The sequence below is a fragment of the Erpetoichthys calabaricus genome, chromosome 1, assembly GCF_900747795.2.
Source record: "Erpetoichthys calabaricus chromosome 1, fErpCal1.3, whole genome shotgun sequence".
Taxonomy (NCBI): Eukaryota; Metazoa; Chordata; class Cladistia; order Polypteriformes; family Polypteridae; genus Erpetoichthys; species Erpetoichthys calabaricus.
Genome location: NC_041394.2, coordinates 203,718,396 through 203,746,069, shown reverse-complemented (window position 1 = coordinate 203,746,069; position 27,674 = coordinate 203,718,396). Strand labels below are relative to the sequence as shown.

General features: G+C 36.5%; 1 protein-coding gene across 3 annotated transcripts in view; it reads left to right on the top strand.

Moving 5' to 3' along the window:
* Positions 1 to 27,674, top strand: part of cntn1b (contactin 1b) — a 356,136-nt gene that overhangs the window by 302,045 nt on the left and 26,417 nt on the right. For all 3 annotated transcript variants that reach the window (XM_028810951.2, XM_028810960.2, XM_028810943.2), the window contains 4 exons: positions 14,759 to 14,862; positions 19,056 to 19,242; positions 19,385 to 19,497; positions 27,329 to 27,485. In XM_028810951.2, coding sequence (XP_028666784.2) covers positions 14,759 to 14,862; positions 19,056 to 19,242; positions 19,385 to 19,497; positions 27,329 to 27,485 — 561 coding nt within the window. The remainder of the gene's footprint in view (positions 1 to 14,758; positions 14,863 to 19,055; positions 19,243 to 19,384; positions 19,498 to 27,328; positions 27,486 to 27,674) is intronic.

Below are 27,674 nucleotides of genomic sequence, written 5' to 3'. Positions count from 1 at the left end.
AATAAATGTGAAGTATTTCGTAAATTAAGTAAATCTGATTTTTAATTGATGTTATCTTAACTGTTACCTTACCTCAAACAAGCAGGTGCCCAACTATCTGTTGTATTTCAGTTCTGTCTTGCTGAACACATATGTTATTCTAGATGCTCACATAACTCAGAAGACCTATTTACTGGTTGGCTTGAATCTGGGATGAAGTTTGAGTTATAAAATGGGTACTACTCACCAAAATATGTGAATTTTTTTTAAAGTGGTACTGTAGTCATCTGGGCTTCTTTTATTGTGTGATTCAGTTAAGTATATTGTTATATAGTGCTCTCAACAAGTATGGACTAAGGGTGACTTGCACAGATTTACGAATATGATAATGCAAAAGTAAAGAGCCTAACCTTAAAAAAATGTGATTACATAATGAGGTCAATTTATTTGTGTAGGGTGTAAACAAAGTCATGTTAAAATAAGTTTCAGTTAAGTAAATATGTAGCATGTTGACAGAAGTCAGCCAAATAAAAACATCTAATTTACATCATGTCTGAGTTAACTGGCATCATGACCTTCCAGGCATTTTACAATTTCAAGTCAAGTCAATTTTAATGTCATATGTACTAAGTACAATGAAATTCTCATTTGCATGTCTCCTCAGAAGAGTTGTCAATAGGGGTCTGATCAGTTGTGAGTTCTCCTGGTCTTATACATTTTCCTGAAAGTAGGAGTCAGAAAAACGGCTGTCCAAAATGGCTGAGATCTTTAACTATCCTGTTTGACTTTCTGAGGCATCATTCATTGTGTATGCCATGAACAGAACACAGTTGGGTGCTTGTAATATTCTGTACCATGGTCACCACCCTCTGCAGTGCTTTATGATATTTAGATGAGCAGGTGACATACTAAAATCTGATGCAGCCGGTGATGATAGATTTTGGCACCTGTACAAGTTAATGAAAACAGATGAAGAAATCTGAGATGACTTCAGACATCTAAAGAAGTAAAGGGGTTGTTGAGTCTTTTGGACAAGACCCAAAATCTGCTGTGCCCACTTTAGTTTATTGCTGAGAGTCACTACAAGAATTTTAAAATTATTCACCCTTTCGACAGCATAGAATGAATTGTGGTCATCCATCTGTTACATGAAGTTTATGACCAGTTGATTGGTTATGCTGACATTAAGGGTGAAATTATTGCCCTGGCACCACTGAGTCAGCAGGTATACCACTTCTATGTAAGCTGTTTCAGCATTGTTGGTAATCAGGTTGAAACTGTGTTTGGCTGCACACTCATGGGCGAAATAGGAGTACAGAACTGAGCTCAGCACATTACCCTGTGGGAGTGCCTGTGTTCAGGGTCAGAGTGGAGGATGTGAAGTTGTAAATATTTAGATATTTAGATACAGAGGCATGTTGGTTAGGAAGTCCAAAATCCAGTTGCAAAGGGTGGCGGTAAGTCCTTAATTATATAGTTTCATGGACAGCTTTGTTGGTACAACAGTGTTAATTGCTAAGTGATTGTTAAGCCAGAGTCCTGTTTATAAACTGTTTTTGTTATCCAGATGGTATGAAGTGCAAGGGGTATGGTATCCTCTGTGTACCAGTTGTGATGATATTCAAAGTTGAAGTGGTCATGACTATGTGGAATATTCTGTTTAATAAGTTTCAGCACCAGTTTCTCAAGACAATTTATCACTTTTGTGCCAACAATCTGTATTCATTCAGACAGTCCATTTTGTTTTCTTAGGCACAGGGATCACTGCTGTCCTTTTAAAGTAGGCAAGGACCACATAACACATGCTTAGGTTCACCACTGTACAAACTGTACAGTTCCATTTTCTGTTGTTGTGCCACTAACTGTGAATGCATAAGTTCCACAAGCACTCTGGTATCTCAATTAATTGACATTAGCACTAGACTGGTAAAAAAAGCAGTGACACCAGGTGCCACAGTACAATAATAAGAAGGGAGAAGTGAAATAGGTCTGAAATAGGCCCTCTCAAAGAATTGGGGAACGAACCAGCAATCCCAAGAAGGCTTACACCTGCCTTTTTGTTGTCAGATGGAGCTAATTCATTGTGGCTTCAATTTTGGTAAATTGTAGACCGTACCTTTGCCCACCAAGTAACCTAAATATTTTGCTTCCGTTATTCAAAATAACATTTCTTTGGATTTATTCTTAGCCTGGCTTCACTTAGTGTTAGTAGTACTGCATGCATCTGTTGTATATGATCCTCCCAAGTTCCGGAATAGATGACAGTGTCATCGAGGTAGGCAGCATGATAGGATTGGTGGGGATGAAACACTTTGTCTATCAGATGTTGGAAAATCGCTGATGGCCCATGCAAACCAATTGGAAAGACCCTATTTTGGCAGTGACCACTTGGGGTGCTATATGCGGTGTATTCCATTGCAGATTCCGTTAAAGGAATTTGCAATGTCCTTTTGTTATGTCAAGAGTGGTCAAACATTGAGCTTTCCCAAGTTGCTCAACGAGTTCATTCACTGGTGGCATTAGACAGACATCAGATCATGAGACTTGATTTAACCAACGGACGTGTCAACTTCTGTCTGGTTTTGGGACCATTATGATGGGACTGGACCAGGGACTAAAACTCTCCTTTATTACACCAACGTCCAGCATGCATCTGATCTTAAGCTCAACTTCTGCTCATTTGGCTTTTGGGAGGTGATATGGGCATTCTCTGACAACATCCCTTGGCTCCGAAACAGTGTCATGCTCCACCAGGGAGGTTCCTCCGGGTCACTCATTAACCACTTCCAGGACAGACAAAATAGCTTCCTTGAGCTCTCATCATTGTTGGGGGGGCGGGGGAGGGGTCAAATTTGAAGCAAAATTAAGGTTATTGGAGGAGAAGAAGGGGCAAAGATGAGAGGAGTTGGGATCAGGGTCCCTTTCCTTCCATCTGGGATGGAACTCACGAAGGGTAGTGCCCCAGTCATAATATCGAGCATGGGCTGATTCCAGACATTTAATGTTTTCTTTTAGAATTGGTCTAATTTTATCAAATTTATCACGTAATGAGCAATATATTCCAGAATATTAGTGGAAGGGACTGCCTCCTCTTCCCAGCCTTCTTTTAATAAATCCAAAATACCACAGAGTTGCCATCCATGTAATAATTGAAATGGTGAGAAGCCCACAGAGGCTTGTGGGACCTCCCGATAAGCATACAATACAAGGGATTAACTGATCCCATTTTTTCCATCTCCGCTAACCACCTTGCGTAGTATCTGTTTAATTGTCTGATTAAACAGCTCTCCTAAACCTTCAGTTTGAGGATGATATACTGAGGTTTCCAATCTCCGTGGAATGGCTTTGGGATAACGTGTAGTATAATCCACTATTACTAAAATATATTTATGGCACCTAACTAAGGGTTATAGGGGTTCAACAATATGGACATGTAGCACAAAAGTGACGGACCTCCTCATTAATTCCTGGCCAATAGAACTGGAATTTAATTCTCTCCAAAGTCTTCTCAGTACCTAAGTGGGTGCCTAAGAGGTGGGCATGAGCTAATTCACAGACTTACCACCAAAAAGTTAGTGGAACCATCATGCTCTGCCATCTGGTAGAGTAAATCGTTTCTCAACTGAAAGTGGGGTACCTGTGGTATGGGATAATTCATATGTTGTCAATCAGAGCAACCACATTCAATGCAAATTTTAGCGAATAGTCCCTCCCGAGAATTACTGGATAGGGAGGGCTGCTCATAACAGCCACCCTAATTTTTTGAGTAGCACCATTATAGGTAATGAAGTATGGGGTGGACCTGTACGACCAGGTTTACCCATGAATAAAGGTTGGACTGGTCCTTCCTGATACCAACTGTTGCAGTAGCACATATCGGCAGGCAACAACAGAAATGTTACTACCAGAATCAATAAGAGAGGAGACCTAATAGTCACTCACCACTTCCACCTTATCCCATGGCAGAGACAGAGGATTAGCAAAAAAAAAAAAAACATACCTCTCTTGTCCCACCCAACTGTAGTCCATAGACTTGTAAAAGTGGGGACAGTTGGGGATGGTATGTTCCTCCTCCCCGCATTTGAAACAGTGGGGAAGAGTTGTGTACTTCTCCTTTGGGTATACCACTGGTTCCATATCGTGACAGGTCAGAAGTGGCAACACACCATTGATGGGATTTGTGGTGAACAGCTAACCATTCTGAGCATTCAACTTGCAAGGGCTGCTATAAAGGAGTCAAGGGTCTTGTATTCCATTCTCTGGACTGGCCTGGTGAGACAGCCAGGAAGGGAGTGTATCAGAAGGTCACAAGTGACCATTTTGGTGATAGCTTTTACAGAACTGACTTCTGGTTTTAACCATCGCCCCACTTTCCTCCATAGATTCCTAGGCCTGTGAATGGGACGGCCGCTCTGTGTCAAATACCCATTCATGGCATGCCCTCACTTGTTAATCTCGAGTAATACTGTATCACAGCAGCACCTCAGCCTTTAGTTGGCCATAATCACTGGCCGTCTGCTCACTAAAGTCATAATAGGCTCTCTGCACCTGTCCCCTCAAGAACGGTACCAATATGTGTGCCCATTCTGCATGGTCCCAGTGATGATGGATAGAACTTCTTTCAAATACCAGCAAATATGTCACAATGTTGTCATCCGGGGGACCGGCAAAAATATCTGGGACAGTCCCAACTGGAGCTCCCACTGGAGAGCAACATGAGCTTAGCCATGTACCTCCGCCTCAGTGAGCTGGATCCTTTGTTCTCCCACCTGGACCTTTAATGCCTTTATGTCAGCAGCCATGGTCTGGATGATTGCTCCGACATCCTTGGGTTCTGTCATGGTTTTTTTTCAGCTATGAACCTACTGACTATGCCACTGTATAAAGAGAACCGAACAAAGAGAATGTTTTGGGGCACCTTGCGACCAACCCAGTATAATTATAAACATTGAATTGAAAGGAAAAATGTGTGTTAATAATGCAAAAATTAGTTGTTCTGACTTCTCTATCAGGCAGACTGTGTAAGAAGTTCTTCAGTTTGTGAGGCATTCTGGGAGGAAAAGGAGAGCCCAGGTAGACGGACCCCGGAAATGACATCAGAGATGGGATGGTTCAAGTCTTTCTTTCTGAAGAGGGATGAGAAGATAGATCATTATTATGCAGTGCCACCTCATGTCTCAGCAGAGAATCACAATTACTCAAGTCCTTAAGCTGCTTCCCATGCTCACACATGTGATGGTGTGCATATTCATTTAAAGCAGCACCAACAGGTGGTCACTACAAACGCAGTAAAAACAGAAAATAAATGTCAAAATAGTAAATTGAACACATGATGTAGCATAAGATCTTGACATGTTTTTTTTAAATAAACTGTTGCTGTTGAAGGCGTGATAGATTTAAACATCAGCATAAATTACATTATCATTGATACACATGTGCATGTGAAGCAGGCTAAAATTAATACTTAGTATAGTAAATGTAGTAAACTGAACTAAAATAGATTTTTTTTGCCTAATGAAATATATATAAATTTAATTTGTTAGTGGCTATATTTCTATATATTGCACAAGAATGTACTGTATATACTCACGTATAAGTCGGGTCTTGAAACCCAAAAAATCAATCATAAAATTAGACCCTGACTTATACACCTGTTCGAAAATAAAACTCTTAATTTTCTTTTTTCTTTTACATCTTCTTGCTTCCTCCAATCTCGCACAAGTTTCTTAGACACATCGAATTTTGTTGCAGCAGCGCAGTTACCAATTTCTCTCACCACTTCAATGACTTCTAATTTAAAACCAGCTTAATATTTTCTTCTGATTGAACGCTCCATCGTAAATAAGGGGTGCTCTTGAAATAAAGGTGTATGAGGGTGTGAGATACAAAAAACACAAAACAGTGTAATCATTGCTTCATAATAGTTTGGGTATTACCGTGTGGCACAATAGGCACAATACAAAGAAAAAAAGACAGTGTGCTCCATGGTTACTCTCTCAGGCATATCATAATCTCTTGGAGCAATAGCGTGAGTTTTCCGCATTCGACTTATACGACTGATATTACAAAATACCGGAAATTATACAGTAAAATCAAGCCCTGACTTATCCGCGGCAGAACTTAAACATGAGAATATATGGTACTAGGGGGCTTTACCCCCTGCTCGCTTAGCTTGCCAACTCCCATGGCCTGCGCTACGCACCAGCCACTTCGCATCTCTGTCGCTTGTGTTGTGAAGAGGAAGGCTGAACGCACCCCAAGGAGATGCGGTCGCTCCTCCAAAACCCCCTCTTAAATGGTGATACAATGGGAAACAAATACAGTTTTATTTTTACCTCCTCTTTGCTCAATCAGCTGCTGGCTTGCTGCTGCCATGCTCCGTGATCTGCATCTTGCGCAGCACTTTGAACATCTAAAAGCCTGTACAGCAGCTGTCTTTGTCATCTACTCTTTGTCTTTTTTTCTGGCCCCGGGCATGGTTAAATCTGTTGGCACAAAGTCTTGTCTTGCGGGATGTGAGTTCTTGATATTTTAGTTTATAATTTACAAACAGAATAAGAATCTGAAAATCTAACAACATCACATTAAAGTTCAATAAATTCTGAAAAGAATGATACCAAACATATATATGTAGGTTTTAAAATAAGATTGATTTAAAGCGTGACAAAAAAGTGACATAAAAACATCGCATAAAATCTTGCAATTTTACGCTTACGATTTTATTGTATAGAGGGTAATTTTAAATTTTCATTTAAACTGCAGATTTTACATTTTGGTAACTCATTAGGATATAAACCTGTAATACATGTTTTTTAACATAAAGCTGCAGGTATATAGTATTTTTTCCCGTACAATACTAGAGCAATGGTAAAGAAATTTTGTACAATCTTCATGTTATGTAACATTATAAATACTTTACACATTTGTTAACTATTCATATGTAATTATGATTTTTTAAATAAATTGTTTTTTCAATTGCTGTCAGTTGTATCAAAGGAGTAACTTGCTAAAAATTCTTAACTTTGCAATAGTTGACACAGCTTTAGAAATGTCTATGGACAAAAAAATTGTGGAGTTTTTCAGCTTGGATAATTTGTTTACTAATTTAGAAACATTTTTATGCCATTGTCAATGCATCATTTATGGGGGTGGAAAAGAATAAATGAATGGATTAGTTAAGACTGATAAATTTTTTCTTATTATTCTAAATCCAAAATTGGTTTGCATTTGCATGTGCTGAAAAGTCATTACAAAGCAGGCATGACCTTTTGTATAGTGTAGTGATTTTTACACTAAGGTTTATTATAAGGACCATTTAAAGTATCTTTTTACAAAATAAAAATTTGTATCAAGTTTTCATTTCAAATTATCAAGATTCAGTCTTTGCCTTAATGATTCCTACCCTTCCCTGTCACTCTTCTTCAAGTTTAAATTTATGGTTATATGTGCACACTAAGGGCAAGAAGATGCTGCAGTGGTAGCACTAGTGCCTTGCAAGTCTGTTCTCCCATTGCCCACACAAATTTCTTCCAGGTGCACTGGTGTCCTCTCATAGGGCCATAGACATGCAAGTTAGGTGAACTAGTATTGCTAAATTGGCCCTAGTGTGTATTCACCCTGCAATGGACTGGTGCCCTATCCAGGGGATTGTTCCTATCTTGCACCCCGTGCTTGCTGGGATATGCTGTAGCTTCCCCATGACCTTGCTCAGGATTGGCGGATTTGAAAGATGGATGGATTTATACAGTACAATTAATTACTTACATGTCTCCCACAGACTAGTGACAGTAGTACAATACCAAGAACAGGCAAGATAAGAGACAACATTATACATTGAATGTAACATTCAGTACTGTGCAAATGTCTTAGGCCACTCATGAAAATTATTTTTCAAGGAAGTTACCTGCACACATTAACGCTTTTTTCACTTGTGAAATCACTATATATCAGTCAAATAAATAAAAATATGGATACATTAGAAACATAAAACAACTTTTTCAAAAAATGTATTGAATACTTTTGAGATGTTTTGACCAACACAGGTTTTTATTTGCTAAATTATTCCAACAGCACACCTGATTTAAATTAATGAGTTAGTGATAAGCCAAATTTGGTGTCTTGTTGCGCCATATAATGCATAAATGGATGTATTAGATGGTAACCACAAATACTAGGTGTGCCTTGAGCAAAGGTTTGGAAATGACTAAGCTAACACACTTTGAAAGACATAAAATCATAGTTTTGTATCAGGAAAGTTGTCACACTAAACGTATGTGATGATTATGTGTCATGAAGAATGTGAAGAAATTGAGCCAGTTGAAGAAAACCAAAGAAGCTGCTTGTATCTGTTGATCTGTGTTTAAAGATCACTTCCTTAAGGGACAGAAGGAAATAGAGCAAGCTGCTTGCTCTGAATTTAGCAAAGTTATGTGGTACCAGGTACATGTTTTGACGGTTCCAAGAAGTCTTAGAATAAATTATATCATAGGGGATGCTGCAACTCAGAACTGTTCTTCTGGAAAGGCAACAAGCAGAACAAATTGCAACACTTAAAATACCATAAAGCATTGAGTAGTAACCAGTTGCAGAAAGTTATAAAATGATGAGTTCAAATTTAAAATGGCTGTTTCTAAAGGACTCCTGTATATCTCGAATAGTTCTTGAGAAGTACATTGATGCTTATCTATAGCCTCTAAAAGTACTGTGGCATCTCTGTTATAGTCTGGGATGCATTTTAGCCAACAGTCTAAGAGATCTGATCAAATTCAATGGAATGATGACTGATGAGAAATATAGTAAACCTTTAGAAAACAAATCATTAGGGAAAAAAAAATCTTTCTGCATGATAATGACCCAAAACTCATTAAAATGCAATTACGACCTCCTTGTAGTGGAAACTACAGGTAGAACATTAACTTTTGCTGTATCTACCTCAGATTCCCAACATCAACAAAATTGAAGAGGATTAGAATCACTCTTAGCTATAAAAAAGCACACTTAGATTAGATTCTGACAAGAAATCTGGGAGAATTTACCACAAGTCTACTTGAAAAAATTATCAAGCAGTATACCAAAGAGAATCGCATCAGTTATAGAGAGCATTTGAAGCAGCAAAAAAGCAGTCATTTACAGCTGCCAGTGCCAGTGCCCATATATGTCCTTCTCTGTGGGAGAAAATTCTATTACAACACATGACCCTTTAGAAGGGTTAAGGGTTCCCTTTGCCCAAAACCTGAGTTAAACTGAAACTGGGAGAAGGAGTTGCAAAGATTTACTAGAGTAACAGGGTGCAAAATCCATAAATGGCAAGGTGAGTTTTTGAACTGTTCCGGCAATAAAGAGGCTTAACCTATTGGTTTGATGTTATCTGAATTACTCATTACTATTATTTTTTATTATTCTGTAATAGTGGGAATATATTTACATTTTGGCCACAATCAGAAAATGCATCTCTCTTATCTACTCTTAGACCATGTCCAATGGGTAAAAGTTGAAACTGTGTGCTAGAATGTGAAAAGAAATCAGAAATATAGTTACGTATGCTTAATAGATATAAATATATTTATAAAATTAAAGGTTGGTCTTTGTTAGATTGGCATCCCTTCCAGGGCTGGTTTCTGCCTTGTACCTGATGCTGCCAGGATAGTTTATATCTCTCTGCCATGATGAATTGTATTAGGCAGGTTTGACAATGTTATGTAATGATTTGTGGGCAGTACAGTGGAGCAAGGATTAGTGCTGGCTCTTTACAGTCAAAGAGGCCTCAGGTTAAATCCTCTGTCAGTCATCAATGTGTATTCTCAATGTGCTGTGGGGGTTTTTCAACAAGGACTTTTCTTCTTTTACCTCTGTTATTTGAAGCACAGTTATATGTACAATAATAGCAGGAGTAAGCTATGTTCAATGTCATAAAGTTCAGCCTTGTTTTAAGTGCTGAGACTAATAGGACATTCTCCAGTTTACTCACAGATTATTCAAAACCCTAAATACTTTACCAGCTATGACAATTGTGCTAATCCTTTAAATTATATAGTCATTTCTCATGTGATAACAAAATATATTATGCTATACGAACATTTAAAACATAGATAAGCTAAAGGGGAACTCCATAATTCACTGTTTTAATTATTTTTAAAAAAATCATGAAATGCTGCTAAGTATAACTGGTACAAAACAGAGAAATTGAAGAAATTGAAGCTTTTGTTATATTGTTGTATATCCTGGATTGAATTTTAGTATGGAGCGCGAGAAAGGTATAACAGTAATTAATTCTGCTAAATTTATGAAATACTTCTAATCTGTATCCTATACTAAAGGTCATCATGTTATATTTGTTATATAAAGCTGGAGAAATCAAATTTATGATAGAAAATTAACTTAAATATTTAACGTAAAACACCTGAATTCATAGTTTAAGCCCATTCAAATTATAGATAAAAGACATTTGCAGAATTTACAAATTTTAAACCATTTAATGTCAGTTTCTTTCTTGCTTAAGGATGAGTTGCTTTCAATGCTCATAGTTTAATTTTTATACAGATTCTGAAAATAGATGGATTGATGTATGTGTTCAACTGTATGTGTACCAATAGCTTTTTAGTTAGGTAGCACTTGAAGTAATTAGCATGCCTAGAAAATGTATAAAACTATTAAAAATAACTGAAGAACAGTACATTGAAAACTATATTAGTCCCAGAAGCCTAGCAAGTGAACGATACTAAGAACCGAAATTTACGGTGACTTTTATCAGGTCCTTGCATATACTGAAAAGAATATGTAAATGCCTTGCAAACAACATACAGTAAGTACAGTAGCAAGTAGTCTGACATTCTGTGTAAGCCTTTGTTAAGTAATACTGTATCTGTGGCATAAAATGCAGTACTTGAGTTTCAAATGTTTATCTAGGTATTTTCAAGAAAGTGATATAAATGAATACTGTTGCATCATAGTTCTCACTATGAATGTTCATTTATTAAAGAAATATATTTACAGCAGATAATACTGTATGTTCATGTCTATTTTTAAGTTGAAAAAAAATTGCATAATCTCTCTTATACAGTTTATGTGGAGCTAGAGTAAATGTGTATGTTTATGATATGTTTCAGGATTTTTATGTTGATAAAGGCACATAAAAATTGTCATACTTTTCAAGTTATACAAAGAAATGTTTTATATTCATAATGTCTTATCACTTCTCTCTTTCATTTCAAATAATTAACTTGTATCTAAGAAATACCTACAAATTGTTAAACCAATTTAAAGAACTGTACAATCAAAAAACTTTTTTAAATAGTGAAACTGTCCCAAGGCGTTTTACAATTAAAGACAAATTGTAGAGCTGTTTACATATATTATTTTACAATATAAGCATACATGCTGATGGAAAGATGTCTTTTCCTGCCATTCGGCAAGGAGAGCATAGAGCAAGGATATGTTTTCACAGATGGTTTTAAATAAAACACTATCACTTTCTAGGAAGAGAGCTTATAATTTTTTTTAGGTACTGTGTTCCTGCCACCTAGGAAGCCTGCCAATTTTTATATTGTGATCACAAAAAAGACATAGCATGAGCACCTTCTGGCAGGTAAATTTTTGTTTTCTTTCTGGATATTTTTTACATATTTTGTTTCCTTGAAATTTTAATTTTTACTTTTGTTTTTTTGATCATGCTATAGATGTCACGATTTTGGTGTTGTACATTGCACTTCGTATCTAAGAACACAGTCCTGTTGCAATGTTTGGATTATGCATGCATCAGTTGATGACTTATGGTACTGAAGAACAAGGAAATGCAGTAAATCTGCATCACAATTTTACTTCAAAATAAAGCAAAGTGTCTTTTATAAAAAGAATCAGGTTACTAATGAAGTACTTCTTCACTATGATCTCTGATGTTGCCCTGTTGTTCGCCCAATTGATAGACCTCTGGCTTTTCTTTCCAGCTGTCAGGTTTTAATCCCTGTCATCCAGAAAATATTAACAGTGATGTACTGAAAAGCCATTCCATTTTTCACACATATAGGCATGTTATTCATCACTCTGTTGAAAATCTTTACTTTTACTGGCACCTGGATTTGAAACATTACCTCCAACAGCGTTTTAGATATGAACATTTTTATGTTGTCCGGAATGTAAGATCATATGCCCTGAAGGCCACTGCAGTCTGAGCTCATCATGATGAGATGTATACTAACAGATGGAATTGAACTCTCTGCACTGTTTTTGAGTGAAGCAGCAGGAGTAAGGATGTAGTTTGGATCTTATTAATCAAAATCTTTTATTTGCACATACTACCACTTAGTCAAATTTGTCTGCAATTTACAATCACTGTTATTAGCATCCTAAATATTTCTTTGTTTTTTTCTATCCTTTATGTGTCCTGAGATAAAATTGAGTTTAAGTTCACAAGGTGTTTACTTAAAGATACAAAAATGCTTTTAAGAACGTATTTTCCAAATCATAGTTCAATCAGAATCTGCCATTATGTGATAATCTGTAAAACTGATTTTATGCAGAAAAATATACATTTCAGCACAGAGGCAGCCTTAGGGGTGTGCGAGGCCTAGGGCTGACCAACCCCACGCTGGGCCGGTTACATCAAATGCTGTTACCGGTATGTGTGGACTGTATAAAGTTGCGCACAAATTTAATAAAAATAATGTTAACATACGCTGGATTTTCTCATTTCAGTATTCAAGATAACACATGGACTTTATCAAAATATAATGATATGATCTATTAAAAAAGTCCAATTCATAATTCATGACAATACCACAACAGTGCAAAATGCGATGCAGTGTCATGCGGAAATTAGCAGGGCCTCTTCTAGAAAAGTACCCAAATTGCAAGTATACTCTGAGTCTCGATATGCAGGATGTCATAGTCATAACTCACGTTGATGTCATGTCAGCCGGTTATCATTAGCGATACATGTTTTTGTGCATTAATGTTCAGACATGTTTATGGCCTACAAATAAAATGTGAGTTTCAGTGTTTCGACAGGAAGTGTGAAATTAACATAGAGGTATCATCATGAAATCTGTTACTGGTTTCCAGGTTCAGAGACGAAAATCCACTTTTCTTGCCGTCCGATTTGAAAAGTTCTTGATGACAACTTCATAGTCTAATCTGGATGCAACGTCTTTTTCTATAGATAGGAGAAGCCAACCCAGTGACTAAAGGGCTATACCTATTTTAGGAAGGGATTATAATGGCAGGGTGGTACAGTGGCACAGTGGGTAGCGCTGCTGCCTCACAGTTAGGAGACCCGAGTTCGCTTCCCGGATCCTCCCTGTGTGTAGTTTGCATGTTCTCCCCGTGTCTGCGTGGGTTTCCTCCAGGTGCTCCGGTTTCCTCCCACAGTCCAAAGATATGCAGGTTAGGTGAATTGGCGATTCTAAATTGTCCTTGATGTGTGTGTGCCCTGTGGTGGGCTGGTGCCCTGCCCAGGGTTTGTTTCCTGCCTTGAGCCCTGTGTTGGCTGGGATTGGCTCCAGCAGACCCCCGTGACCCTGTAGTTAGGATATAGCGGGTTGGATAATGGATGGATTATAATGGCGACCCTTTTCAGGCGATAAAGGTGGACTATAGAATGTTTTCAAAGGCATACATGTACAGAATTTGACCTTGAAGAGGGATTTTAAAAGGGTTCCTCTTAGAAGCATCTCAAATATATATATATATACTGGAGAATATAACTTGACAAATCTGCTCGATCAGAACACGCGGACCTCAAAAAACAGGGCACGGGGCCTGGGGCAATGATCCCACTTGCCCCCCCCCCCCCCCAAAACGCCATTCTTGTTTCAGCAAAAAAGCAATCATCATCTTGAAAGATGTTGTTTCCTGACAAATGCCAAGTTTTAATCCCAGAAATGAGACCATTACAATAAATTTGTGGTTGTTCTTAATTTAAACATTCTATATTAAAATTTTTATTCAATGGCAAGATGTAAAACAATTCCTAGACTGAAGTGTTGAATAATTTTATGAAGCCATCTGATCAACCAGCCTCTGTAAAAGTGATTTAAAGCTGTCTTAAACTTGAATGTGATATCATATTGAAGAAAAATACCATTAATTTACCTCACGTGGTCTAAAAGTTATTAACTCTTACTGAAAGGCAATCAGAAACGTATTGCCACAAGGTGCTTCTAATTAATGCAGTTTTCATACTCCACAGGTTTCCTTGGAAACCATCATAAGACACATAACTGATGAATTATTTTTTTTTTTTTTACAGAAAACTTTGTTGTCTGATCCGATGCATATTTCTGATGCATAGTTGACTTAATGCCCAGTTTGAAGATTAAATATCAGCTGAAAGTATTCTGGAACAGAGACAGTAGCAGTCAGGCAATGCACCTTGTTGCAAGACATATTGTACAGCATATACAAGAGATAAGAATGAGAACTTTCACCAGTGTATCTTGTTTAATGGATTTATGTAATTGCAAAATAATGAGTATGTGTGAATGAAGCATAAACATGCATGATTTGAAATGTAATTATTTGATTAGTTTTCTTACGTTTTTCCCCTTGCTTGCAGTTTTTTTCATTACTGCAGCATATAATGAATACTCAGCTTTTGTAATCCATTTAAATATTTGAATACAGCATAGTTTAATATTAATTAGTATTTGTTCTTATTAATAATTATTTACATATTTATTTTTTTACCCTGAATAAAATTATATCTAGGCAGTATGGTAAATTTGGAGAATTCATGGATTTTGTATATTTTTATGGTAAACTTTAATGTTCTTTTTCCTTTTTACAGCTCCTACAGAAGCACCTCTGAGGGTAAATATTCAAACTCTGACATCTTCAGAGGCTGTGATTAATTGGCTGCCTGTTTCACAACAGTCAGTAGATGGATATCAGGTACATCTCTATGTTTCACCTAAAGTAAAAAGATATGCAAAAGTGTAGAACATTGAATTTAAACATAAACCTTGAACCTTGGTATAGCTATAGTAATCTTCAGTGGACACTGAGAAGTAAACAGAACGTTCAAGCACAAAATAAGTAAATTAATTGAAATAAGTTGAATTATTGGTATAGATCACACAATCTAACAAAACCCTGAGGCACACAACTGATATTATATTCCACTTCTCCATTCTACTTTTAACTGAGTATTGGTACTATATAAGAAAAAGATGGCTTTCTTCTATAGGCATGTAGCATTCTGCCTACTTTCAGTGTTCTTCCAACTGACATGATGGGTGGCATGATGACAACATTAGCAGCCACAAGGTTAGGTTTTTGCAGGAGCTAAATGATGTAAGGCAGAGTCCATTTAAAAGTTGTCCTGTTAAAATGAATAGTTTTGTTACCCTTGTAATTAAATAGGATTTACCAATTAACATGTAGAGAAAAGCCAAGCAAAATGACACCTTTTATTGGCTAACTAGAAAGATTACAATATGCAAGCTTTCGAGGCAACTCAGGCCCCTTCTTCAGGCAAGAAGTATTATAAAACACTGTTTTGACCTAGGTGTTTCAAAAGTGAAATGTCAATATATCACTTCCTTTTAATAGTTGATGTTATTTCAGTTCCCTTGATTGAAAAGCTCCGTTTTCAGAATAAAATCTTAATGGTGTAGTAGTAAAGCTATTAGGTGCGTCATTCATTTCTTTGGTATAAAGTCATGAAATTAATATTTAAAAGGATATTATTAAAATCATTTACAATTTTTACAACCTGTGTGTGCATAATTATGGTGTTTAGTAACATTTTGTGACTACTAGGACATAAATTCTTTTTGATATAATAATAGAGCTAAAATGTCATCCTAATTCATAGAGTGGTGCAGTGAGGTTGCCATGATATACTGAAGAAGAGTGCCAATGGCATTATATAGATCTTCCTTTAGCTCAGCAAGCCAAACTGTTTGTGCTTTTGTTCTATAGGTTGGCAAATTAGAGCAAGAACAAAAGTTTAGGTCCAGAAATCATCATCACCAAGTATAATGTTCTCCATGAAAGTCAAAATGGTAGTTGAGTTTGAGTATAAAAATTATTTTAAACTAAGAACTACTAAACAAAACTTATATATATTAATTTAATAAGATATTATATCATTATATTTGAGATTCAATTTAATTGTTTGCCTTTACATACTAAAATATATTACAAATTCAATTAAATGACAGAGGATCTGATTTCAAGGAAATGAATTGGTACCTGTAGATCCAAAGTAATGTTCAGCACTGTCGGTGATTAAGAAAAAGATAAAAAAAAAAACATCAGCCTATTTCAAGAAACAGTCATTTGCACATACATATGCATGCACACATCAAGCTAAGGATTACCAGTTAATCTCACGTCTTGCATTCTGGTTGAGAATCAAACTGGGTTCCAAGTATTGTGAAGCACATACACTCTGTGATGCCAAACTGCCTATACATTTAAATCTGAATTTTTTATATTCCTCATGACAATGAAAAACCTGCTGTAAACACAATGAAAACAAATACACCGATCAGTCACAATATTAAAACCCCCTGCTTGATATTGTGTAGGTCCTCCTCATGCTGCCAAAACAGCATTGACCCCTCGAGATACAGTATGGACTCCACTAGACATCTGAATGAGTAATGTGGTATCTGAATCCTTTATGTCCTGTAAATTGTGAGGGGGGGCTCTATGTGTCCCACAGATGCTTGATCAGATTGAGATCTGGGTAATAAGGAGGCAAAGTCAACACCTTGAACTCTTTATTAATTTCCTCAAACCATTCCTGAACAATGTTTCCAGTGTGGCAGGGTGCAGTATCATGCTTAAAGAGGCCATGTTGCCATGAATGGGTGCACTTGTCTGCCACAACGTTTAGGTAGCTGGTATGTGTCAAAATCAAGGTTTCTTAGTAGAACATTGACCAGAGCACCACATTGCCTCTGCCAGCTTGCTTTCTTCTCTTAGTGCATCCTGCTGCCATCTCTTCCTCAGTTAAGTGATGCACACACACACCCGGCCATCTATATGGTCTTAAAAGAAAACGTGATTCATCAGACCAGGCCACCTTCTTCCATTGCTCCATGGTCTAGTTCTGACGGTCACATACCCATTTTAGGCACTTTTGGCAGTGGACAGGGAGTCAGTATGGGTACTCTGAATGGTCTGTGGCTAAACAACAAGCCGCGATGCACTGTGTGTTCTGACACCTTTCTCTTATGGCTAACACTGAGTTTTTTATGAATTTGTTTTATGGCAGCTCTTGTGTTGGATCGGACCAGACAGGGTAGCATTAGCTTCCTATAAGTATCAATGAGCCGTGGTTGCTCAGATCCTTACTCTTCCCATTTTTCCTGCTTCTTACACTTCACCTTCAAGAAGTGACCAGCTGTCTAATATATCCCACCCCTTGACGGGTGCCACTGGAACAAGATTATGAATGTTATTCAATTCATCTGTCATAGGTTTTAATGTTGTGACTGATCAGTGTACATAATCTTATTTCAGATTACTAAAACATGCATATTCTGTAAAAAGTAGCACTAGTGAGCAGAAAGTTGTTAAACACTGGGAAGGGCCTCATTCTCACTGCATCAAAATCATATAATATCATCAGCTGTGAAGAAAGTGAAATGAAGGTGTTGACCTTATGAGTTTTCCTTGCTAACTGTTTAGTACCGAGAGAAAATAGGTCCTGTAACCAAACCAGATGCAGCAATTTGGACCTTTCTCACTGCCTCATAACACACACTGTTTTGTTCAATAGGGTTCTGGGAAATGGGGAAAAACTGTGAAATTTAAACTTGTATACTAATGAATTTTTTTATAATACAATTTAATTTTTTCCAGTCTTCTTTAAAAAAAAAAATTTTGAGGGGATCATTTGGTAATTAAAGTTAAAATTTTGTTGGAATCACTTGTATACATTTTGAGAGAAAACTTGTTAGAGGTTTGCAATGTGCTGTAGTCTATTCCAGTAGCATCAGGAGCAAGATGGGAACCAGCACTGGCTAAAATGCATGTCAATTGATGCCAGTACATTATAGGGCCCTCTTATACTCACACTGAGCCAATAGCTGACAATTAACCCAGTGTACGTGTTTCTGGGATATACAAAGAACTGGGAGTGCCCAGAGAAAAATCCACTTAATTAAATGGAACTCCACACAAACTCCACACACTCAAAAATGAGACTGGCAATCACAATCAGATCTTGAGTAGCACTAACCACTAGACCAGTGTCCTGCATCACATTTCTTTACGTCAGATTAATGTCTGTGCTAACTGAAATTCTTTACATGTTTCTAGAGTTAGAGTGTCAGTTCAAAATACTCATCAGTATTTAGTGTGATTTAAACTAAATGTAAACTAAACTGATTTATATTTTGTTCTTGTGGGACAAAAAATAAAATATTCTAGTATTCGCTTTGATTTTTCACTCCTTTGTAAATGATTTTACATAAGACACTTTAATGCAGCTCATTTCACAGGGTCTCTGTGAAATGTGTTGTTGTTCCTTTTTTATTTTTCCTGATTCTTGAGAAGCTTTTTACACACAGTAAATAGCATAATCCTTGACAGGGGAATTAAATTTATTCAGTAGATGTCTATACACCCAAGTGAATAGAAATTTTGCAATGTATATTACATTTCTTGGAAAAGTCATCACATTTAACATCCTTGTGACACAACTTCTGGAGAAAGAAAACATTTTCCGATTTACATAGAAACTTTCCTGAAATATAACAGACGTGCTGAACAACAGTTGAAGGTGTGGTTGTGTCCCAACTCTAAGCTTAGATCTGTTATGTTTATTAAATGTCAGCTTTTCAGCTTGCATACTTTATATTTGTATACTGAAAGAAACATTGATTTTTTGGTGTACTTTCATCATTCTTGCAGCTGTTTTTAAATTGCGGATGGAAAAACTGTTCCTCTCTTGTTAAAACTATTTTCCAAAAAGTAAAAGTAGTAAGAAGTGTACAAGTAATAAGAAATGTTCAATATTTATTTTTAAGCATTTTTGCAGATTTTTTTAATCATTTTCACCAATAGAAAATATTTCATTTTAACTAAATTATTTTCAATTGTATGATCATTTTTTGTTGTTAAATAAGATTCGATATTGGAGAACACAAGATACAGAAGCAGCTGCACAATTAGTACAAGTAACCAGCCAGGAAAATTCAACCAGACTGGAAAATCTACTGCCAGATTCACATTACCGCCTTGAAGTCAGAGCCTATAATTCTGCCGGATATGGACCTCCTAGTATTCAGTATGATATCTACACTAGGAAAGCACGTGAGTTTTATTTCAGTTAAATTATTAATATGTTTTAGTGAAATTCAGATTTATTACCAGTCCTTTAAATATGAATGGCAGAGTTTATGTATTACTGTTAAATAGCATTAATTCATTTTGTTTTCATTTTTTTGTTTTTCAGCTCCAAGCCGTCCACCAAAGATAATCAGTAAATATATTGTCGGCTCCCATGTCAGCATTAAGTGGGAGCATGTTGAACCCTTGGCAAATGAATCAAAAGTTGAAAGCTACAAGGTTGGACATTTGTTCAGTTGCAGTTCCTTGGATGCCAATCACTATTGTTTTATCTGCTGTTTGTCATTTTTTTAAATCTTATAAAACTTAAATCAGAACTTGACATTTGAGGTGATATCCATTAATGTAGAATCCCTTATAGAACTGGAAGCCATGTGACAACTTGATTACACATGACCTATATACCCCCTTCATTTTTAGCTCACTTGATTATTTGAAGGTTGTAAAGAAATGGAACTTGCCATACATGCAGCATACGATGGATTAGCAGGACTGGTAAAGAACTTGACATTCTGGCAAGATAGTAGAGAAGACCAAGTTAAAGTGTTTTTTTTTAATTTAGTGTGGATGAACCTGAATGCTTTTCTTGGAATGCTTTTTATATGATATTGAGCACAGCCTAATGAAAAGGAACCCAGAGACATAGCAGGGTAGACTGGAGACTTATGATGGGGCTAATAAAGTCTGCTATGGCAATTTCAGTCTACCTTTGTCACCCTGGTTAGGAAAAATAAGATGAGATGAAAACAGGGCATAGATCAGTGTGGTAGTATTCTACCTTGCATATATTTATAAATCTGAAAGTGAGCTTAGCTGCTTTGATAAGTAAAAAAAAAAACGAAAAAAGAAAGCAATCATGTTTTTTTTTTTAAGGACTTTTTTTCACTTCTTGCTGTATTATGTACAGTATAGCACATATTTTACCCAATATCCTGTTAACTCGCAGCAAAAAGCTTTTTATCTCCTGAAAGTTAATTTAGATGTATTGAGCATTTTTAAAATCAAATGTCATGCCAAGGCAATTCAATATATTCAATTATGCATTCCTTTCAATATATTACACTGAAACACATAAGGGTATTGAACGAAATAATTGGTGTCTTATAAAGGTCAATTACACTTGAGATAATATCTACAGTGCATTTTGTTCCATTTGAAATCTCCCAAATGTCAAAGTGTTCTGTATGTGTGCCTGTGTGTTTCTTTATGGTTTAGAATGATTTTTTCCTTGAACTCTTAAAATTAAGTTTGATTCAGGAATCTTTTATTGACATTATTATTACCCATACAGTATCACTAAAATAAAAATTTAAATTGAAAAATTAATATTTATAATTTGAATGCTAATTTTAATAATATGTACATATAACATTAATGTACAGTTTATAACAATTAGCTTATCTGCAGTATTGCTGTTAACTTAGTGTAAAGAGAGATAAATACAGTACTTGGTAAATATAATGCTAAATTAGATATGTCAAAGCTCTATAACCCTGGAAAACTGCTTATCAGTTTTTAATGACAACAAACTGACTAGTTTGAACACTAAATAGTGATTTCTGATGTACCTTTACTGCAAAGCAAACCATTGACATATCCAGCCTCATCCTAGTCTTTGGATCATAAATCTTTGTTGTGTCAACAAGGCCACTGTGTTTGACATTATATCAGTGTGAACACATGCTTCACTTGAGTGTGTGGAATTTTGAGGTTGTCTTTTCCAACAAAGTTAGTTCCAGTCTATTTTGTGTGATTTTGCAAGTACGGGTCCTAAGTGACTTTCAGGTGCAAAATGTTCTGCCTGTGTTCTTTTGTTATAATTTAAGGAGAAAAAGAATTTAGCATCTGCCACTGTGGAACACCTTATGAGCAACTTTCTGTGGCATTTCTTGTCTTTTTTTGCTTGTATGGAAACTTAACAGTATTTTAACTACTACTGTCTTTTGAATATTACTAAGCATAACATTGATAGATGTCCAAAACTTGTGATGTTAAGATTCAGTTTCCTCCTTTTGTGCTCTAGTGATTTTAAACTTCCAACCTTGCAACTTATGAAATTCAGTAAGTTGGTACTGGCTTGGCAAAAAGAAAATGCAGTTGGGTTAGTATGTTGACTAACTATAATGAAGGCTGCAACACTCTTTGATTCATATAAACATAGTCAAGAAAAGATTTTGTCTAGCTGAGTAATAGTTATTTTTTATGTACATTTAAAAAGTGCTGATATCCAAACACCACTTTCCTTCACCAATAGGCACGACTGCTGAAAAAAAGTATTGATTATTTGGTCACTCTGTTAACTCAGCTCATTGTTGAAGATGACAGAGGTGCCGACTCATTTTTAGGTGCATTTGTACATCATGCACAAAGTACCTAATGCAAAAGCCAATGTCTGTCTGTCTATCTGTCTGCATTAAATGACTTTGCTCCCCGTGGACCAATTTTGTAATGTGGCACACTTATTCGTCCACAAAATTTTTTGAGACAAATTCCCAAACAATATTAAATCCATAATTTATGGTAGGAAAGATTATCATGGGTGGCACGGTGGCGCAGTGGGTAGTGCTGCTGCCTCTCAGTTAGGAGACCTGGGTTCGCTTCCCGGGTCCTCCCTGCGTGGAGTTTGCATGTTCTCCCTGTGTCTGCGTGGGTTTCCTCCCACAGACCAAAGACATGCAGATTAGGTGGATTGGCAATTCTAAATTGGCCCTAGTGTGTGCTTGGTGTGTGGGTGTGTTTGTGTGTGTCCCGTGGTGGGTTGGCACTCTACCCGGGATTGGTTCCTGCCCTGGGATTGGCTCCAGCAGACCCCTGTGACCCTGTGTTCGGATTTAGCGGGATGGAAATGGATGGATGGAAGATTATCATTAAAATGGCAAAAATCACACCAATAGTTGTTAATACAAAAACAACATTCCTTTTTTTCAAACTATGACATATAGAAGTCTTATATTTATAGCCATATATGTACAGGCCTCTTTCAGTTTGTCAGATATCTACATTCACAGGTGTTCCATTAGGAAATATAGAACATTGAATTAATTTTATTAAGAATAGCTAGAAGGAAAACCACTCTTCAAGAACAAAATTGTATCATATCACAATTTTTCAAATGTAAACATAAAGTAAATACAAGCTGCTTTCTCTGGATTTAATCTAATGTATCAAAACTGGAGTTGTCTGTCTCCATGTGTTATTTATTTAGTGAACATCATATGATCTTTGAAAAGAAGACCCTCATACCATCTATTCAGCATGTTACTGGAACCACTGGTTGTGGTCTGCTTTTCTTCTTCAGGATCTGGACAGCCTGTTACCTTTGAGATAATGCTTGAATTCTGCTTGATGCAAGATCTTTCTAGCAGAGTGTTTGAGGCTGTTCAACAGCTAAATATAATCTGAAAGTGCTTCACGCAACACTGGTGCAACTTTGAAACACACAAACAAATATATAACAGAATGACTGAAAATAAATATATTCAGGATTTTACAAGAAACCTTTTCATACATCACAAATTTAAACTCCATAAGATCCATACAATAATGGCACAAATTTCCATTTGAAAGACTACTTACCACTTAGGGTGGTTTTAAAATATAAATTTCAACTCTCATAGGTTACTCAGTAGGTAAACAGGAAAAATTTAAATTCAATAAAAGATATATTGATGCATAAAAGACATATGATTTGGATAATATATCTGAGAATGCATCATTTCTGAGATTCACCAGTACCACCATAGGTGAAAACCTGGTAATTATCAAAACAAAAAACAATTACTACAAATTAAAAGTAATATATAAGAGTGCAATTTGAAATATGATATGATAAAATATTGAGACATTATTAAATGCTCAGACCAATGAAATTACTCTGATCTTATTTTGGTAGATCTTTCCAATCCTTTACTATAATCAGATATGCCCAAGACAAATGACTGCACTAACTTTTCAAGGTCCTGAGGCCTAAGGAATTTAGTTTTACAATATGTATTTCTTAACTCAAGCAAGCACATTTTAGAAAGCACAAAGATATGATGAATGAGGGTTTCATTTGTATCAAGGATAATATTTACATTTTGGTTGAATTTAGCTAAATTCAAATTTGAGACATTTTAATTTCCAGTGTTTACTATTGACTTTCTGCCCACAGAGTTACCATCTGCTAAAATTTTTCTTTGTGCATTTAAAAACAAATAATCATTATTCATCAACTATTACATCAGTAAATCAGTTAATTAATGATGAATTTGATTAATTCATTTTTGGTTAAAAATATAGGTGAGAGTCTTCAGTATATGAGTGAATGTTAAAGTAGTGTTTCATAATTACATCTCCTATTGGCAACATATACAATGAAACATTTGTTTGTTCCAATATGTAATTGCATTACCAATAAAAAAATAAAACCTCTTCATGGGTGCTTTATGAAATGTATTTCAAAGAATAGTCCAATCATGCTGATTTTACTTTTGGAGTCCAATTAATCAGCTGGTTTCAAAAGTAGCCCTGTAGAATGTTTCACCACTGTCTTCTAGTTGGCATTCAGCAGGTCACACAGTTCATACTGCATGAAGAGCAAGGTAAAGGTTTGGGGTCTTTCAATGTAGTGTGCTACTTAGAAAAAGGGAAATATGCGTTTAACTGCTAGCAGTTAATGGTGAAATATGCAGAATACAGGATAAAACGAGTGGCTGTCTTATGTTAAAGCTATTTTTAAAGAACTAGGTCACATAGACATTCCCATTTTCTTGTACTGGATACTCAAAGCACACATCTTATTTTCTTCCTTCATTATTCAGTTACTTGCTAAATATAGCCAGGTTTCCATCCAAGGAGTTTTTGCGAAAAAATATTTAGCGCTTCAAATTTTTTTACCGATATAGCTGATGGAAATGCTAATTATCGATAAAATGTTGTACATGTCGACATAATATTTTTCTGTTTAACTTTAGCGCATAAATTCCATATCGATACTTCAGATGTCGCAAAAACTACATTGGAAACAGTTTTTGTCAGAAAAAAGGGCTTTAACGCAAATAAATGTGTCACATTTTCATCACGTGCAATCAAAACGAGAATGGCGGAGCAGTTCACATGGTCTGATGAAGAGAGTTTTTTTTTGATTAAACGTCATTATTTTGTATTAATTCAAATTTCAGTTTTAATTAAAAACCTTAAGGGAAGCAGGTTACAGTTCTAATTCAGTTGTTATCGCACTGAGAAGGGATGTTGAAAGGTAGGCTCACCTGTACAGATCCGATGCTGCAAACACAGCGCATCATGGGCACTTCCAGGAGTGCCAACGCAAATGTCTCGTATCATGCACCTGTCATCAACAAGGGCCTGGAGAACAATAGATGGCCACCCTTTGCGATTAATGTAATCGCGGTAGCCTTCCGTCGGGGGAAGAATAGGCACGTGCGTGCCAACCAGCGCACCGTAAATCTGTGGCACAAGATGCACCAAGGAATTGCGGTATGCAATTTCATTGGCCTCCGCTACAGTCGGAAGTCTGATATAACGGCGCATTAATTTTTCTTTAATAGCGGTGCACACAGCATATACACATCGATGGACGGTAGTTTTACTAACCCCGAAAGTTTCTCCAACTACTCTATACTCGGCGCAGGTTGCCAGCTTGTAAAGGACGATGGCAATCCGCTTTTGGGTTGGAACCGGTGGTCGGTGGCAACCTGTGATGGGCGCAACATCAGGACTGATGAATCCACACAACATCTCAAACGTCGGCCGTGTCATTCTAAAATGTTGCAGCCAGAGATTTTCTGTGAAGTGTCTCTCCACCACCTCCTCCCAGAAGGTCTTATTCCGTCGTCTCTCCCATACCCGTGGGTTTCGTCGCACTGGGTTACTTTCTTCGAGCTCTAGGGCTATCAGACAAGCAATTGCTTCATTCTGCTGTCGTCTTCGGATATTATGTACAATTCCAATTATTTGTGAAACTGAAATAACAGTAAGCTGGCAAATTTCAAAAAACTGCCTGAATAATCTCTCCATTTCTTTGTTTCTTTGTTTAGTGGAGGGGGTGTAACATGGAAAACAAAATGTAGATAATTTGCGACATACACAAAATGATGTATGGAAACGGCTCAAGGGCAGATTTTTTTCGCGATACAACAAAACTTATGCGACAGTTCGTTTTGGGGGGGATGACGTCATCACACACACCATTTTATCGATAAAAAGCCAGTTGGATGGAAACAGGCAGGAGACAGCAAATTTCGCACATTTTTTTTACGTATATTCTGTTTGTCGATAACAAAACGTCGCAAAAAACTGGATGGAAACTTAGCTTATGATGGCAAGTATGCTTACTAAATTAATGTCCACCCATCCATCCATCATCCAACCCGCTATATCCTAACTACAGGGTCACGGGGGTCTGCTGGAGCCAATCCCAGCCAACACAGGGCGCAACGCAGGAAACAAACCCTGGGCAGGGCACCAGCCCAGTGCAGGGTGCGCGAACACACACACACACACACGCATACACACACCAAGCATACACTAGGGACAATTTAGGATCGCCAATGCACCTAACCTGCATGTCTGTGGACTGTGGGAGGAAACCCACGCAGACATGGGGAGAACATAAAAACTCCACACAGGGAGGACCCGGGAAGTGAACCATGGTCTCCTAACTGCGAGGCAGCAGCGCTACCCACTGTGCTGCCCCTAAATTAATGTGTATATTGTAAATGCAAAAAATTATCATTGCTAACTATCCTTTTCATGTATTTTTAATTACTACACTTGTTCATGATGGGATATGATGGTTACTGGGAAATGGGTCTATAGTAAACAATAATGGCAGTCTTCTCAGACACTAGATTATACTTTCTGTCTAAGTCTGTCAGAGACTGAACACACCTTTTTTAACAGGTCACTCTTTTCATAATGCTTATGCCCTTTCTAAAGTAACTTAGGGTTAAGTAATTAGTAATTTGAACCTGCCTGTGGATGTTGTCAGTGTAAGTTATTAGACTTCATTCTTCAGTTCAGTCACAGAGTTGATTGTTTGGTTAACTAGTTATAGTCACATAATATATAGACTTCTCGACATAGTGTGAGAGGTTACACTGCTTAATCCAACTTTTTCATATCACTCTGTTTTGCTTAAGCCTCTGATATCAAAATAAAGTGTAGGCCTCTGGAAGGATTGCCTTGGCAAAGACATATTTACAGATATGTTTGATGTTTCAAAAGCCACACAGTAGGAACTGAAGACTTACCTCTGTATAGGCGTATTTTATTCACTGACATATATTGCCTGATATAGCAAAAGCCTCATAATTCCTAAGGACAAATTGAAGTAACAAACATGCATCACTGTGATGTGCAGTCATAAAATGATATTCACAAATCTTTAGATTAAGTGAACAGCAGCTGCCCACTATGAAATATTTAGTGTATTCTGCTCATTCTGACAATAATTTGTCATTAATAGATGCATGTACCCACATTTACAATAACTATTGGGGTGCCTTATGCTTTAAAGAAGTTGTTGACTTAATTTTTATGTCCATTTTATTATTTGTGAAAATTTAGCTTACAGAATTATTACCCATTCTAGAACAGCACCTTTTAAATTATATTGGATAGTGAAACATTGTGTGTGACACCACATTTGTCAGTGTTATCAAAAAACTTATAAAACAAATACCAGTAATCTTATCTGTTGTCTTCATGAACATTGCTACATAATGTTTTTTTTTCTAAAATATCTTTGGGGACATATTTATTTGGAGTTTAATTTAAAAAAAAAATAATTGAACACGTGTTGTACAGTTAAACATAAACTCTCTGAATTCAGATAAATATCTTTCACCAAGGGCTCTTGATTAATGACTAAGAGAATGAGATTGTGAGCACAAGTGGACAAAACTAGATTTCTGGACAGCTATAATTTCAAGAAATCCCAATATCTATTTTTACTTTGGTTAGGGTGTGTAAAGCGTAATCTTCTTTTAATATTCCATACCTTTGTGTTATTTGAACATTTCTTGTGTTGTTGTTGTTCATTTCTTAGGTTTTGTACAGACAACAAGGGCAGCTTGGAGGGACATTGTACTCCACTGGTAAACATTTCATAGACATACCACTACATAAAGATGGAGATTATATTGTGGAAGTTCGTGCACATAGTGCTGGTGGAGATGGAGCAGTCGCCCAAGTCAGAATTGAAGGTAGGCATCATCTTTATGGCATTATTTTTCAAATGTTCTAAAATGAAGTGTCTGAAAATTTTAAAAAAGATTTTTTATAAAGTACAGTGGGTACAGTGGAATCATTTACTTTATTTTCTGCCATAGGGGTATATTTTTAATAATATTTTTATTAAACTGTGGTGGGGAACAGTCTGGACACAGACAGGT